Raw genomic sequence first — 16,875 nt, forward strand, 5'->3', positions numbered from 1 at the left:
AAGTGACTCAGGTCATGAAATATATCTATTCCAAGTTTACGGTGAGGTAGTTGTACTGGGAGCACTTGATGGACTGATTGAGTGCGTTTATATTTCTTGGGATGAAACTGTTTCTGAACTGCGAGGTCCGTACAGGAAAGGCTCTGAAGCGTTTGTTGTATGAGAGCAGTTCAATGGAATGTGCGCATGGCTAAGACAGCGTGTGCTTGATGCTGTATCCTGATAATTTTTCTGATCACCTGCTGTAGAGCTGTGATTCCACACTCAGATACAGTGATATAAATACTCTGAGTGGTACAGTGAGAGTAACAACGCTAAAGTAGCTATGGTATTTGGAATAGTGTTGGCCATTCTGTGGACCATTTATATTGTTACAGGTTAATTACAATCAGATACCTTAAACTAATTAACAATATGCCGTTAATTTCAGTGTATATGATAAAGCCGCGTCAGGAAAGGGAAACCACACAGTTTGCAAAACCAAGTGGAGAACTTGCAGTGCATCCGGAAAGTATTCACAGCGCATCACATTTTCCACATTTTATGTTACAGCCTTATTTCAAAATGGATTAAATTCATTTTTTTCCTCAGATTTCTACACACAACACCCCATAATGACAACGTGAAAAAAGTTTACCTGAGATTTTTGCAAATTTTTTAAAAATAAAAAAATTGAGAAAGCACATGTACATAAGTAATCGCAGCCTTTGCCGTGAAGCTTAAAATTGAGCTTAGGTGCCTCCTGTTTCTCCTGATCATCCTAGAGATGTTTCTGTAGCTTATTTGGAGTCCACCTGTGGTAAATTCAGTTGATTAGACATGATTTGGAAAGGCACACACCTGTCTATATAAGGTCCCACAGTTGACAGTTCATGTCTGAGCACAAACCAAGCATGAAGTTAAAGGAATTGTCTGTAGACCTCAGAGACAGGGTTGTCTCAAGGCACAAATCTGGGGAAGGTTACAGAACAATTTCTGCTGCTTTGATGGTCCCAATGATCACAGTGGCCTCCATCACCCGTAAGTGGAAGAAGTTCGAAACCACCAGGACTCTTCCTAGAGCTGGCCAGACATCTAAACTGAGCAATCGGGTGGAGAAGGGGCTTAGTCAAGGAGGTGACCAAGAACCCGATGGTCACTCTGTCAGAGCTCCAGAGGTCCTCTGTGGAGAGAGGAGAACCTTCCAGAAGGATAGCCATCTCTGCAACAATCCACCAATCGGGTCTGTATGGTAGAGTGGCCAGACGGAAGCCACTTCTTAGTAAAAGGCCCATGGCAGCCTGCCTGGAGTTTGCCAAAAGGCACCTGAAGGACTCTCAGACCATGAGAAACAAAATTCTTTGGTCTGATGACACAAAGATTGAACTCTTAGGTGTGAATGCCAGGCATCATGTTTGGAGGAAATCAGGCATCGCTCATTACCAGGCCAATACCATCCCTACAGTGAAGCATGGTGGTGGCAGCAGCATGCTGTGGGGATGTTTTTCAGCGGCAGGAACTGGGAGACTAGTCAGGATAAAGGGAAAGATGACTGCAGCAATGTACAGACACATCCTGAATGAAAACTTGCTCCAGAGCACTCTTGACCTCAGACTAGGACGATGGTTCATCTTTTAGCAGGACAATGACCCTAAGCTCACAGCCAAGATATCAAAGGAGTGGCTTCAGGACAACTCTGAATGTCCTTGAGTGGCCCAGCCAGAGCCCAGACTTGAATCCGATTGAACATCTCTGGAGAGATCTTAAAATGGCTGTGCACCGACGCTTCCCATCCAACCTGATGGAGCTTGAGAGGTGCTGCAAGGAGGAATGGGCAAAACTGGCCAAGGATAGGTGTAACAAGCTTGTGGCATCTTTTTCAAAAAGACTTTAATTGCTGCCAAAGGTGCATCGACAAAGTATTGAGCAAAGGCTGTGAATACTTACGTACATGTGATTTCTCAGTTTTTTTTTTATTTTAATAAATTTGCAAAAACCTCAAGTAAACTTTTTCATGTTGTCATTATGGGGTGTTGTGTGTAGAATTCTGAGGAAAAAAAATAATTTTATCCATTTTGGAATAAGGCTGTAACATAACAAAATGTGGAAAAAGTTATGCGCTGTGAATACTTTCTGGATGCACTGAAGGATACACAGTCAAAATCTTAATGTAACTGAGCCGGACTTGCAAGAGAACTTTTTTTTTTTAAAAAAAAAAAAAGTGTAAATGAGCAAAAATTGTAAAAATTTGTCTGCTGTTGTAGCAAAACTATTCTGAAATAATCTTTGACTTGTCTTTTGTCTTTTTTAACTTCAGGGCATGCCGGAGTTTCTGTAAGTATGATGAAGAAAAAGAGTTCCCACAAGTAAGTATTCAGTTTCGTTTAAAGGAAAAAAAAAATTTTGATTGAACTCTGGTTTATAGTTAGGAATAAGTTGAAGGAATGTAAAAAAATGTTCTGTTGCTCCTGTTTATTTTAAAATTCAACTAATACATAATTTCATATAGGCTAAACATTCTTGTTTGTAATGATTTTAGGATGTTTTTAGTACAGGGCACATTATTTTAAGTATTTCATAGGACTCAGAAATATGTGAGAAACTTGTCAGTAAAAATCCTTCTATAGTTATCCCTCGCTATATCACGCTTCGACTTTCGCGGCTTCACTCTGTCGCAATTTTTTTCTCATACACGCTTACGTCACTAAGCATGCGCTTTCTGAGAACTTTTATCTAAGCCCTACGATGGCTCCTAAATATGCTTTTTCTACGCCTTCTGACAATAAAACTAAGCGCCGGAGGAAGATGCTTACTATCCAGGAGAAGGTGAAACTCTTGGATATGATTTAAAGATGGCAATACCCTACAAAAGCCTCCTCACACATATGAAAAGACAGCGCCAGCAACTGCCTATCAAGATGTTCTTCAGCCGCGCACCCAGACACCCAATGCCTAGTACTTCTTCACTGAAGACAACAACGCACCTGCTGAAGATACTGCACCACCTCTGAAGACTCTCCTACTGTGGTCGTACCTTCATAGGTTAGTGGTTGTGTGCAATTAAATGTACAGTACAATAATCTACTATAAAAAAGCGTTCGTGATTGTCCTTCCGTCCCGTGAGTGCAAAGCGTAGCGGTATTCCACTTATTACAGACTTACTACTTGCGGCTTGAGGTACGAAGCGATGAGATGTGAGCAGAGTTCTGGTGCTGTCATCGTTCCCTTGCTTTTGTGCGTGATGCGCTGGAAAAATAGACAAAATTGTGTCTCTGGAAATAATTAATGTTAGAGTACAAATGCCTCACCGCGTAGTAAATATCGGGGGAGATGGTGCTTGCTTATTCTCATCTATAGCTTATTTAGTGCCTGAAACTCCATCTTTAGCGGTACAGATTCGGGCTGACATTGTACGACTTTGGACAGGCACTTGAGGGGATAAAAAAAAAAAACGTAGATTTTCGGGAGATTTTCTGAATGGGCACTTTGATGTTTTCATTCCCTACACTTACATGCCTGATGTACACATGGAGCGCATAAAAATTGAGGATAAAAGTCGGTCACCTTAAAAGGCAAGTGCGCCTAGTAATATGATATTTGTAACGTCTAATATATCTTATTTTCTCTTATTTTGTCTAATATATTGGGTAATACGAGTGTAATGGTGACTAAAGGGTATTTCATGTCTAGAGGGCTCTAATAATAAACGTATTTAGAAGGTCGTAAACAGGTTTTCTATACTCTAACTGCGAAAATATTCTATTTATAAATAAAGAATCCTACTTCGCGAAAATTCATTTATCATGGTAGAGTCTGGAATGGATTAACCGTGATAAACGAGGGTTCACTGTATATAAAAGCGGTCCCATGAGTGCTACGCAGGCTCGGAGTTTCACACACGCCCTGTCCATTTTGCAATGCATGATGGGATTTGTAGTTTTGTTTTTCCAGGTAAAAGATGATTTTCTACTCCAGACTGTGCGATATCTTCTTCTTTCTTACTATATAAAAGCGGTCGGGATTGTCCTTCTGTCCCGTGAGTGGAAAGCGTAGCGGTATTCCGCATATCCCAGACTTACTACTTGCAGCTTGCAGTACGAAGCAACATGATGTGAGCAGAGTTCTGGTGCTCCCATCGTTCCCTTGCTTTTGTGCGCGATGTGCTGGAAAAATAGACAAAATTATGTCTCTGGAAATAATTAATGTTGATGGAGTACAAATGCCTCACCGCGTAGTAAATATCAGGGGGGTTCAAAAGGGCGACCTCAATATAGAAAAAAAGTTTAACTTTCATCACAAAAATAACAAACTATGAGTATTAAAGTAATACCGCTCAAATGCAATATAACCAAATTAATGAGTTTGTATAAAATATCAACTTGATCTACATATTGAATTGCCTTAAGAAGTGGTCAACTTAAAAGTCGGTCGCCTTAAAAGGCGGGTCAGCCTAGTAATGCATAAAAGTGGCACACCAGGTTTGTGATAGGGCACCATAACAAAACTTAGAAGAAAAATAGAAGTCTTGTGCTTTGTTTTCAAGGCTGGAGCATTTTACTCTGTGGCTGTGAGAATTGTGCCTACTATTTATTTAAAAAAAAAGCCAAAACACACATTCAGTCTTATATTATTGGTTATAATTTAATCGTTAATTCAGGAATAGATTTGTGCTTGCTTTGAGAGCACAATGATTTGACCAATTAGATTTGAGTTAATTTTTAACTTGTAGTGTCATGACTTCGTAATAGATGAAGAAAGGATATGAAATTACGGAGATATTTAGCACTTTTAATGATGGAAACATTGAATTCATTCTGTGATTTTTAATGAACGTATCCGCAGATATCTGTCATAGCATCCAATCATTTTGAAACGGCTATATACGAGGTTGCGGAGTAAGTCTAACACGTATCCACAAATATGCATTGGCTTGTGTACAATGGTAAATAAATCTGCTTCTCCATTTGCTAATACCAAAATAAAATTGCGTTTCAATGCTTTGAAGCATGAAACATGTCTCCCTATTAATATGACATATGCCGTGTTAACAAATTCATAGTAGCTGAGATACAATTTAAATTTGTGTCATTCATTTGGTTTTTGAAAGCACAACAAATGTTAATGAATATAACCCTTAAAATGTAAAGGAACATAGTAAAATTACATACTGTATGCAGTGTTCTCCCTAGTGTCTTTTAACTGGGTGCTCTGCCCGGTTAATTTAGTTGAGCGCCCGGCCGTCATCTCGCGTGACATTGCAGAGGCTGGTCCATCAGGAGAAATCTCTTCAGCACACACTTTGCCAATTGATAAATTTAAGCACCGCTTATCCGGCATAAACAAACAATGGTTTAAAGATTTTAACTGGCTAATGGTCAAAGAAAATGGTATGTGGTGATCATTGTGCATAAAATATTCAAACAAACACCCCCCAAGAAGGGGTTACCTAGGATAAACGTACCATGCTCAAGAATTCAAAAAGAAAGCTTGCTGGACCAGGAAAAAAGTAAAACGCACATTGAGTCTTCTGCTGACTTTTTAGGAAAGCGTGTACTTAAACAAACTGGAATCGGTCAAATTGAAAGATCTGTATCTGTGTTAAATAACTTACAGAGAGATGCCTTTGTGGGAGCTTTAAGATCCATGCATTGGTTGGCAAAAAATGAGTTGCCACATAAAACTTTGTTTGAAAAGCTGTTGGAACACTGTAAAGAAATGGGTTGTTCCTTTTTACAACATCCCAGCGTTGGTAAAAATGCACATTACACCTCTGAAAGAATAATGCAAGAGCTGCTGGATGTCTTAGCATCTGAAATAAAATCTAACATGCTGAAAAATATACACGCAGAAACTTTTTTCAGTATTCTGTACAGTCCCTGACAAAAGTCTTGTCGCTTGTGTACAAATTGACCTGAAGTGCTGCTAAAATATATTTCTAATAAAGATTTTGTTACAAGAAATGGGTCATTTTAATCCCATCAGCTTTTGTAATAATATTTCAGTGCAAAACGAAACTGACAAAAGGTATTCTAATATTCACAGCTTGGTAAAGCCCATTGAGTCAATTTTTGGCAAGACATAAGTGTTATCGCCTTGTCATATGAGCTTCACCTGTGACTAATAATGGATCAATTAGGTCTCCGGTGTGTATAAAAAGAATCCCAGTACACCAGACCTTCACATCAACTGCAACTAGACCTCTGCAAACATGCCTAAGATTCACCCTGAGACTAAAGTGTTGATTATCAAGAGGCTGAAGACCAAATCCACTGCTGATGTGGCAAACACATTCAATGTGTCTCAGCGTCAAGTTCAGAGGATAAAAAAAAGATTTGAAGAGACTGGAGACGGTTTTGACAAGCCCAGGTTAGGAAGACCCCGCAAGACAACCACTCGAGAGGACCGTTTGTTGGCTCGAAAATCCAAGGCCGGCCCATTTTCCACTGCAGCAGTACTCCACGAGACCTGGTCACCTGAAGTTCCTGTGTCAACCAGAACAGTTTGTCGAATTCTGTCTCGAAATGGCCTCCATAGTTGAATCAGTGCCCATAAGCCAGCACTAAACAAAAGACAATTGAAAAACCGTGTGGCATTTGCCAAGGCCCACAGCCTGCTAAAAGGATGGACGCTGGAAAAGTGGCAGAAGGTGGATTTTTCAGATGAATCTTCTGTTGAATTACACCACAGTCACCGCAAATATTGCAGGAGACCTACTGGAACCCGCATGGAGCTGAGATTTACCCAGAAAGCAGTGAAGTTTGGTGGAGGCAAAATCATGGTCTGGGGTTACATCCAGTATGGGGGTATGCGAGGGATCTGCAGGGTGGAAGGCAACATCAATAGTCTAAAATACCAAGAAATCTTAGCTACCTCTTATATTCCCAACCATAAAAAAGGCCAAATTCTGCAGCAGGATGGTGCTCCATCGCATACTTCCATCTCCACATCAAAGTTCCTTAAAGCGAAGAAGATCAAGATGCTCCAGGATTGGCCAGCCCAGTCACCAGACATGAACATCATTGAGCATATGTGGGGTAGGATGAAAGAGGAAGCATGGAAGACGAAACCAAAGAATATTGATGAACTCTGGGAGGCATGCAAGACTGTTTTCTTTGCTATTCCTGATGACTTTTATCAATAAATTGTATGAATCCTTGCCAAACTGCATGGATGCTGTCCTTCAAGCTCATGGAAGTCACACAAGATATTAAATTTGGATCTCACAGCACCACTACTTAATTTGCTGACATATTTTTGGATTTGCAGTAAAGTTGTTCATTTTCTGTATAGGCGACAGAACTTTTGTCTTGCCCAAATTTGTCCTTTCTGTCTTGATTAAATGATAAATCTTTTTTCAGTGAAACTAATTTATTTCAGTGCATTAAACATTTGGGAGGACTTTAGCTTTTCATATGAGCTATTTATTAACACCAGTTGATTAATTAAAAGACAGGTTAATAGCAGGAGTTTCTACAAAATAGAGAAGCGACAAGACTTTTGTCATGGACTGTATGATGAAACCACAGACATATCCGATGTAAAACAATTAATTATTTACATTAAATGTGTTTGCCAGGTCACCAAAGAGGTCGTAATTAGTTTTGTATCAACCCGCAGTATGATTGATGGCAAAGCGGAGACTATAACCAACACACTGAGTGAGACTATGGACACTCTAGGCTTGAAAACTGCTAATCTGGTTCGACTAGGGTCAAATGGAGCTGCTGTTATGATTGGGAAACGGAAAGGTGTGGCAAAACTGCTTAAAGATAAAACATCTGGGGCCTCGTGCATAACACCGTGCGTAGAACTCACTCTATAACATGATGTAAGTACAAAAGCCGAAATGTGCTTATGCACAGAAAAATCCAGATGCATAAATCTGTGCGTTCGCCAACTTCCGCGTTCTTCTGCTACATAAATCCCGGTCAGCGTGAAAAGTAACGCTCATGCACGTACCTGTTGTCCTGCCCCAACTCCTCCCAGAATTACGCCTCTTTAAATATGCAAATCAATATAAATAGCCGTTAAGCTCTGTGTTCTGTGAAAATACAATGGGGAAAGCAAGAGAGAAAATGGAAGAATTTCAGCGAATACCAAGTGGAGGCAAGGAAAAACTTGCTATTTGTTGGTTTAAACAGTGGTATAAACCACAAAAGAAAGCTGATCGACTGACATAGCGTGTCGGAGAAACTCAAAAGCTCAAGTTCACAAAGTCGCACAGTGCCTGAAATAAAAAGTTGTCAGATATCAAAGTCGCCATGAAAAGACAAATCGTAGCCCACCATCTGATTGTCATATGAAAGCTTATTAGGGTACAGAGAATAAAAAAGCATACCGTTAGCACAAAATGTCAACTTCAGTCTCAAAATTTCCACTTTAATCACGTAGTTTATTTTGTCATTAAAGTAGAACATCATAAACTTCATCTTAAAATCATTTAATTAACCAGTTTCTCAAATCACATTGTAATTAAAGTAGCACGTTAAATGCTTTGTTTTGTATTTGATCTTCTATGTGCTCTGTGTGTGAATCACTACTTGCTTCCTTCCTTTATTTCACTTCCTCAGACAGGGCACAGAATCCATTACATTCGTGATATTACAGCTCTCTGAATAACTAAAATACTGAGATGTATACGTGATATCATTTTCATGATGATATGTGTTAAAGCATGTTATTAAACATGGGAACACGGTGGCGTAGTGATTGTGCGTGACCTTCGATGAAATAATTTATTGCAGCAGTACTCTGGGGTGGCTGTAGGCTTGTGGTGGCCCTGGGCAGAGAAAGAATCGGTGGCCCCTTCGCCCGCCAATGTCTATGTTATCTTATGCACAGCGGATGGCCACGTCCATTGTGGACACTGCATAGCAGCTTCGTGCTCATGACAAAAGCATTTAACTTTTGCCAAAATTTGCCACTGCGTTTTAGCTGGGTCGTTATTTTCTCTTTCTGTTTTAAATTCAATACATATTGGTGTGGCGGCCCCTGGGATTTGGCGGCCCTGTGCAGGTGCACAGTTTGGAATAGTTTGACTATTCCGTGGACCATTATATTGTTACTGGTTAATTGCAATCAGATGTATTAAACTAATAAACAATATGCGGTTAATTTCAGTGTACAGTGGAACCTCGGTTCATGAACGTCCCAGTACACGTATAACTCGGTTTACGACCAAAAAGTTTGCCAAACTTTTGCCTCGGTTCACGACCACACACTCGGTATATGAACAAGCCAGTTTCCCTTTCGGTTTGTACATGTTCAGTCTCTCTCTGTGCATTTACTGTGCAGAGAGAGAGAGCAAGAGAGAAGCACACACACACACACAGGCAACGCCAGTGAGAGCAGCGTGCAAGAGATTGCGACACACACACACACAGGCAGCCTGAGATGCAGACACACAGGCAGCGCGAGAGAGAGCTGGACGCATTAAGGTAGGAAGGCAGTTAAAGAATGCACTGGGCTTGATTTTGTTTTCACTTCTGTTTCCAGCGATCTGTTCGTAGCGTGCATTGTTGCAATGTTATTTTTCTTGGTTGTTTATTAAATTACGGATTTTTTCAAATGTTAATTTGTTTCCCTGTGCTTAAAACTCATTTAAAAAGTGCTTTTAGCCGGCGGTTGGTAGCGCTATAGCGCAAACTGTTGCAGTGTTAGTTTTCTCTATTGTTCAAGGTTTTCTCAGTGTTGTTCAATGTTTTTACATTTAGTTTACTATTATGCTGTGCATTCTATGATTTAATTAACTATATTTGTTTGTTGTATGGGGGAAGTTACTTCGGTTCACGACCAAATCGATTTACGACCAGAGTTTTGGAACGAATTATGGTTGTGAACCGAGGTCCTACTGTATTTATAAAGCCAAGTCAGGGACGTGGATCTGAAAAAGAAAGGTAAAGAAATAAGAATAAATATATCTAAAATCTTCTTATAAAATAAGAAAAGAATAAATATTTAACTGAAGACACCTTCTGCATATGCAAGTTGGCTTTGAAGAATATTTAGTTTTTCTTCATTAGGTTTCCCATACTTCTTTTCATTGTTTTCACTTTTAGTCCCGACAGTGACAATACTTGTGCCTCTTGGTTTATGTCATAACAATTATTTAAAATTTTTGTTAGGGTTGCGGGATCCTGAATTGGATGATACTTGTGCCAGAATATTTCTATTAAGTTTAAGTGTCAAACCTTAAAAAAATAAGTCGTATTGAGCTTTGGAAAATAACAATTAACTGATAAAAATAATGCACATTTAATTTTCTCCACCACCAAATTTCCCTGTCCCGCCCCACCCGGCTACTTTTTCATGCTACCCGGCTGGAAAAAATTTGTGGGGAGAACACTGCTGTATGTCATGTCATATATTTGAATGGTTATTGACTACAATAGCATTGACTACAAGTAACGTACCCATAGTAAGTTTTCTAATTATGGATTTCTGCGTAAGCCAGCAATAAAATCTTGTCAGTGGTGTAAGATACTTTGAAAACAGCACAAAAAAGTTTTTCACAAGAATTCTGGAATAGTAGATTAATGTAAAACTGACAAGGTCGATTACACACAAAGTCTTAAAGTTTGGAGAAGAAAATGTAGTAAAGGAGGAACAGATTTGAATAACTAAAGTCCCAGGAGTTTGCGAAATCTGAAATTAAGTGGCTAACTGAAATCCATCTAAAGAAGATATCCAACACCTGATTAAACATTTATTAATAAATCTTTGGTTACTGAATTACTGATTCAGTTACAATTTATTCTTTGAGTTTTTCTTTAAAATGTTCTTCAGTAATATTTATTTCTATCTTTCAGAAAGCATCGAAGCAACGTGGGACCAAGTAAACCTGTTTCTCAACCAAGGCGGAATATTGTTGGCTGCAGGATACAGCATGGGTGGAAAGAAGGAAGTGGACCTGTTACACAATGGAAAGGAACTGTTCTGGACCAGGTTCCAGTAAACCCCTCTCTTTACCTAATAAAATATGACGGATTTGACTGCGTTTATGGACTTGAACTTCATAAGGATGAGAGGGTTCAGGGTCTTGAAGTATTGCCGGATAGAATTGGTAAGAAATATTTTGCATCTTTTTTTTGTAGTTTTAGCAGGAGTGCCATTTGCTGTACCCAATTTCTGTCTCCTTGGGCACACCACTCACCATGTTTGCATGTGCAGGGCCAACGCTTCTCTTTACAACAGTAAAGCACTAATTTGATCAGTCATGAGTGTATTTATTAAACAAGCTTTCCTTGTTGAACCTAGTGCAATTGCTGTATTTATTAAATCACTCTGAAAGTACGTTTCAAATTCTAACACACAAGATTAAGGGGCAATCTCTTGTATAATATAATGCTTATTGTATTTTAAGCAGGAATTTGTGTTTACTGCTTAGTTAAATTAGTTGTGTCCCTATTCAGTGTGAATGTACCCAAGTATGTATCTTCCTGTACAAATATTTTTGTCTTGTTTTAAAAAAATAAAAGTCGCATCACAGTGCAATATCAAAAGATAATTACTTAAAAACACTGCTTTAGGTACAAAACCCTTCATTAAATTTAGTGAATAGTTAACAGCAGAGTACATGTATATATGTACAAATAAAACTGGAACAGTAGGACACAAAAATAGCATACAAAGTGTTTATAAGAGTGCTGGGGAAAAAAAAACTCTAAGCACTATTTAAACAAAGTAAATATCCTTGGAAAAATATACCAGTACATACATTCATTTAACAACAAACAACTTTGCATGCCTGTGTAGTTTTGAGTTTGTTTGTTTGTTTGTTGCACTAGTTTGTTTGGGTTCAGTACAAGCAAAGTACATACAGAACACACAAAACAACTGCCCCAATACATTTTTTTAATTGTCTTTTGCTTACAGATGTTTATCACTCTGGTACTAAAAAGCACAGTTCTTGATAACTGGATTAGAGGGTATATCATCCGGTCCAAGACCATAATTACAGCTATCTACAAACTGATAATGCTCTCCACTCAAGTGGTGGCCTGCTACTTTCATGTTGATTACTTGCTTCTGTGGAAATCCTTCAGGCAGTGTAGCTCTGTCCATTCCACTTTCTTGGCACTTTCTGCTTTTCATCTTGGCTTGGTGTGGTGTCAACACCAGGAAGGTGCCTAGGCATGTAGTGCAGTACTGCAAACATACTTCGACAGCTACTGTTCTGACTGTCCGCTCTCTTGTGTTTTGATTTTTTTTTTTTTAAATTTAATTTGTTCTTTTTTTTTCCCTTAAATTATAGCCAAACAAAGTGTTACAAATGTTAAAAGATGCAACTCAATTAAAATTAAGGCAAAAGATGTTCCATTAGCAACAGTATTTTTTTTTACTAATATAAAAAGTGTCTAGAAAGAAAATGTGCATTATATCTGTTTGACAGCATGCTCATGTACTGCCAATAATATAATAGTGTGCAACTTACTGTACGCTTTATTGAAACGCAAAATGGCACTAGGAGTGACCACAGGTGCCTGTAAATAAAAAGCAGTAATGGAGTCATGAATACGGTGTTACTCTTTTTTACTAATATTTTCACTTGGCCTTGCTCAATAACAAAATACTACAGTGACTATCTGCAAGACAGTTGGATAGTGTCCTTCATGGTGATAGTGTTGGACACTTAGCTGCGTTTATTTAGTAGTATGTATTTTAGGCAGCCACCTGTTAAAATAAATGTCTTAGTACTTATTAGTGCTGTCAGATTCAATGTCACTTTTCGGATATAATTAAAACTTATTTTAAAAATGTTTTATTCAAAGGCAAAGTACAGATTTTCAAAGACTGGATGTTTGATCCACACTAATTTTGCCATTTTGCTACTCCAGACCAATTTTTTGTGTCTGTGTCCCTTTGACTTTTAAACTTGAGATCCCTGACTGTTGTGAAATGCTACGACCTTCTAATTAAAGTAAATGGAAAATAACTGTCACAATTATGATTTTCCTTTTATTGGGCAATGCTTTAAAACTCTTACTTTAAAGAACCTTGTGAGTCACCACACCATGTCCCACAATTAATCTCCATCTTAAGTGGCTACTGGCCTGACACATTATGCCTAAACCAGTGAGATGTAATTAAATGTATTTGGGCCACCTTTTTAAATATATTGCATCATCTGTAAAGGAGAAAAAAAAAGTAGATGGATTGTGTGGAGCCTGACTTGATACTGTGATGATCACGCTTTTCAGTGGGAGTCGACCGGTGCAGACCAGTTTTATTTTTTTTCTTAAGTGCACGATATAAACGGTATGCTGCTGCCCATTGGAAACCTCCAGAATATTAAAACAAGTCTGCTTGTCCGAATATCCCTTGGGTTAGTCTGTTGCCACCAAGTTTATAAAATATTATCCTACAAAAAAAAAAAATCTAATATTTCTGTGCATTCTGCCATTCTACGGTAACTCATCCATATTCAAGAGTGGGGCAGACCCTTCAACCAAAATGGTATTTTTTTTACATGCATGAGTTAACCACATTTTCCTCTGCAATTACTGCAGTAGACTGGCTAAGAATAACCTATTCCACTGTCATGAGAATTGTACATTGTACAAAAAAATTTTTAATGTGCACACAAGTATTAATACAGGTTTGCATGGCCCCATAAAGTGATAGTTCTCAAGGAGGGGGGCACTAATGAGGCACTAATGAAGAGAAGGAATCACATTGCATGACAGTTGCAGTCAAAATATAGAACCTTTTTAATGAACAAATTTTGGAAAACAACTTAAACTAAAATTTTGACAATATATTGTCAACCATCCAAAGAGGCTTACTAAACTTCCAGAGATGCTTGTCAAAAGTTATATTGCACTGAACATGTCTTAGAAAAGGAATAAATAGTAAATATTTTTTGTAAACCAATTACACTTTCTGTTAATGTTAACAATCTCTGTCCACTGACACATTAAAGTGACTTTTTAAGCAACTTTACCATCATTAAACTGCATAATATTTAAACAAATAATAACAATAAAATAAATAATAGTGCAACTTCCAGTAATAATACTATTACTTCAAAACGCGGTTGCACAACCGCGGGGAGTTGATGAAGTGATTAGGGCGAGTTGCACCCAATCATTCTCTATCGCTTCATCGGCTTACTGCGGTGTGTGAATAAGGTGCTGTGCCCACGGAGATGTATATTTATGGTCTTGCAGGATTTTGCTAAGCAAAAAAGAAAAGATACAACACAAGGAGGTTAAAGAAGGGAAAGGCAGTCATGGGAGACGATACAGATACCAGGATGGTGAAGGCAGCACGAGCTGAGGCGATCCTGGGGCTGGTTCATCCCAGTGACTTAAGCGTGTAGAGTGGGGCGAGTGAAATGTAAGAGCTCTCAATGGATCTGAGGAGCAAATGAGCGAGTGTGAAGGAATACTGGGGGTGTGCTGACCTTGGACGGTCTGGCTGCGCAGTGTGGCAACAGCCAAGACAGGAGTTGGCAGAAAGCAGTTCATGCTGCAAAGGCTCCGCCAGCAACGCCCGTAAAGGGTGAGCTGTGGAGACAGAAGGTGGTGTGCTGCGATCTGGCGAGGAGAGAGACTGCATTTTAACCTATATTTTAACAGATTTATTTATTGTGGATTTTATCCCCATGTTTTGCTTGTTTTATGGATTTGCTATTTATTTGGGCACTGTATTTTTCTGAACACTGCACAATGGACAATTTTGGTTTTAATTTTGACTGTTTTTAGCAAAAGCACTTGAGCACTTTCCACTATCCGCTGGCTTCAATGAGATTTCTCAGCTCATCTCGGTCATAACTATCGACAGTGTTGGTTCAACAGACTCCCATGTGGGAGATTTTATTTTTTTCTCCAGCCTTTGGAGTTTTTTTTTGTTTTTTCTGTCCACCCTGGCCATCGGACCTTACTCTTATTCTATGTTAATTAATGTTGACTTATGTTTATCTTTTATTGTGTCTTCTATTTCTCTATTCATTTTGTAAAGCACTTTGAGCTACATTTTTTTTGTATGAATATGTGCTACATAAATAAATGTTGATTGATTGAGAAAGAGGGAGTCTGTAGGGGACCGCCATTACACAGTAACCAGGTACATTACACAGTAATTACACACAAAAAATAAAACAAATACAACTCGGCTTGCAGTATTATCCAGTAGTATAGGAACAGTATTCACACATTTGAACATAATGGTCCACATCCGAACTTTTAAAACCAAAGTATCTTCAGACAACACCTTTTTTTTTCTTCAAAATTTCTTCTGTGTCGTCATGTTCAACTTTGTCTGCTACAGTTTCCGTTTAGGAATGTTCTCTGTCCATTTTCACTGCTCAATACCTCCACTAACGCATGTACTCTGTTGTATGCCTGTTTAGCAGTGCAGCAGTGAAAAAGGTCCCCCCTTAAACAGTTTCCCAGCGCTCCATGTTCTGAACGTTGTTTAGGCTATTTAAACCGGTGTTCCGGTATAAGAAAAATGCCTATCATAACAAAAATAAAAAATGGTTTTTGTATTGAGCCGGTATACCGCCCAGCACTACATACAGCACTGTACGATCTAACTGCTGTGATATTCGTGGTGAATTCGGTCCTGTCATAGTTCACCGTGGTACAAGTAGCTTTGTGGCAAAAAATTCAAAATGACTGCAATCAAGTAGAAGGGCAAGAAAGACATTAGCCTCCTAAGCACTGTTCATAATGTAGCAACTGTCAGTGTTCGTTTCATCATTGATATGGAAAAATGAGCCTGCATATCCTCGTATTGGCAAAACCCTACCTGTACCTGCCACAACTGTCCAGAGCAAGAGGATTTTATCATAAGCAGGAGACACAGTGCTAGTTGATCTGCCCTTTCTGCAAACAATGTGGAAACTTAATTTTTTTTTGAGAGAATAAAAAGAATAGAATGAATCAATAATTTCCTACATGCTACACTTTAATGGATCTTTATTTTATAAAGCTATTTGTTTTATATGTATTTGATAACCTTCAGAAGCAGTTAAGTTCACCAAAAAGTACCAAACCATGACTTTTGTGCACCCTTACACCACTAGTGTCTGCTATGTTGTTATTGTATTGATACCAGCCTTAATACCGCAGTACTGATGCAAGAAAGGTTCTAAGCAAATAACAGATTACTTCAAGCACAACCCCCCCACCCCACACACACACACACATCCCAGTATTCTTGAAGTCTTGAATGTGTCAAAGCAACTTGTAGGTCCTCATAAAGCAAGGCTATTCAATTACAAATTACTACAGATTTTCCAGTCAAGAAAGCTGGGCTAGACATTTTCAGCGGCTATTTGGCAGCAGGTAGTAACACATTTTAAACCAATAAAAATTAATGTATTGAAAAACAAGTAATGTTTCTTTGTTTCCCTTTTGAATTTGGTTACATCAGACACAGGCACATCAAAAATTTGAGGTAGCAGCAATCTTATTTTTACCACTTTTGATATAAAATAAGCATTTTGGTCATATCTGAATTAGGCACATCTGAAAGTTCATAAAATCAAAATAGTGCACAGTGTTAGAAGTAACACTTATTTCCCTTTTGGAAAAAAAATGTTATTTTGGTCATATATAACCCAGGCAACATCACAAAATGTGCTTAACAGAATGAAAAAGTACTATCAGTGTGCACACCCTTAAGGGATAACAGTAACTAACACACAGTAATACAACCATCTACTGTACACTGAGGGAACATAGGTTTGTTTTAAATCATTACATCTATGGTTAGTTTCTTTTTTGTATACAAAATAGTGGCAGTGTGCATACATTGCATTTGGATCAAGTTTGACTGTACTGTGAAGGTATATAGATGCTGAGAGTCCTAGTGCTACGTTTTGTTTATTTGGAGAAAAAACATAAGATTTTAAATTGACAAATCCTCAATAATAATAATTCTTTAAAT

General features: G+C 38.4%; 1 protein-coding gene across 5 annotated transcripts in view; it reads left to right on the forward strand.

The window, feature by feature from the left end:
- LOC120532941 (spindlin-Z) overlaps window positions 1-16,875 on the forward strand; it is an 89,283-nt gene that overhangs the window by 58,384 nt on the left and 14,024 nt on the right. For all 5 annotated transcript variants that reach the window (XM_039759444.1, XM_039759445.1, XM_039759441.1 and 2 more), the window contains 2 exons: window positions 2,297-2,345; window positions 10,788-11,041. In XM_039759444.1, coding sequence (XP_039615378.1) covers window positions 2,320-2,345; window positions 10,788-11,041 — 280 coding nt within the window. In that variant the 5' untranslated portion in view covers window positions 2,297-2,319. The remainder of the gene's footprint in view (window positions 1-2,296; window positions 2,346-10,787; window positions 11,042-16,875) is intronic.

This window comes from Polypterus senegalus, chromosome 7 (assembly GCF_016835505.1).
Source record: "Polypterus senegalus isolate Bchr_013 chromosome 7, ASM1683550v1, whole genome shotgun sequence".
Taxonomy (NCBI): Eukaryota; Metazoa; Chordata; class Cladistia; order Polypteriformes; family Polypteridae; genus Polypterus; species Polypterus senegalus.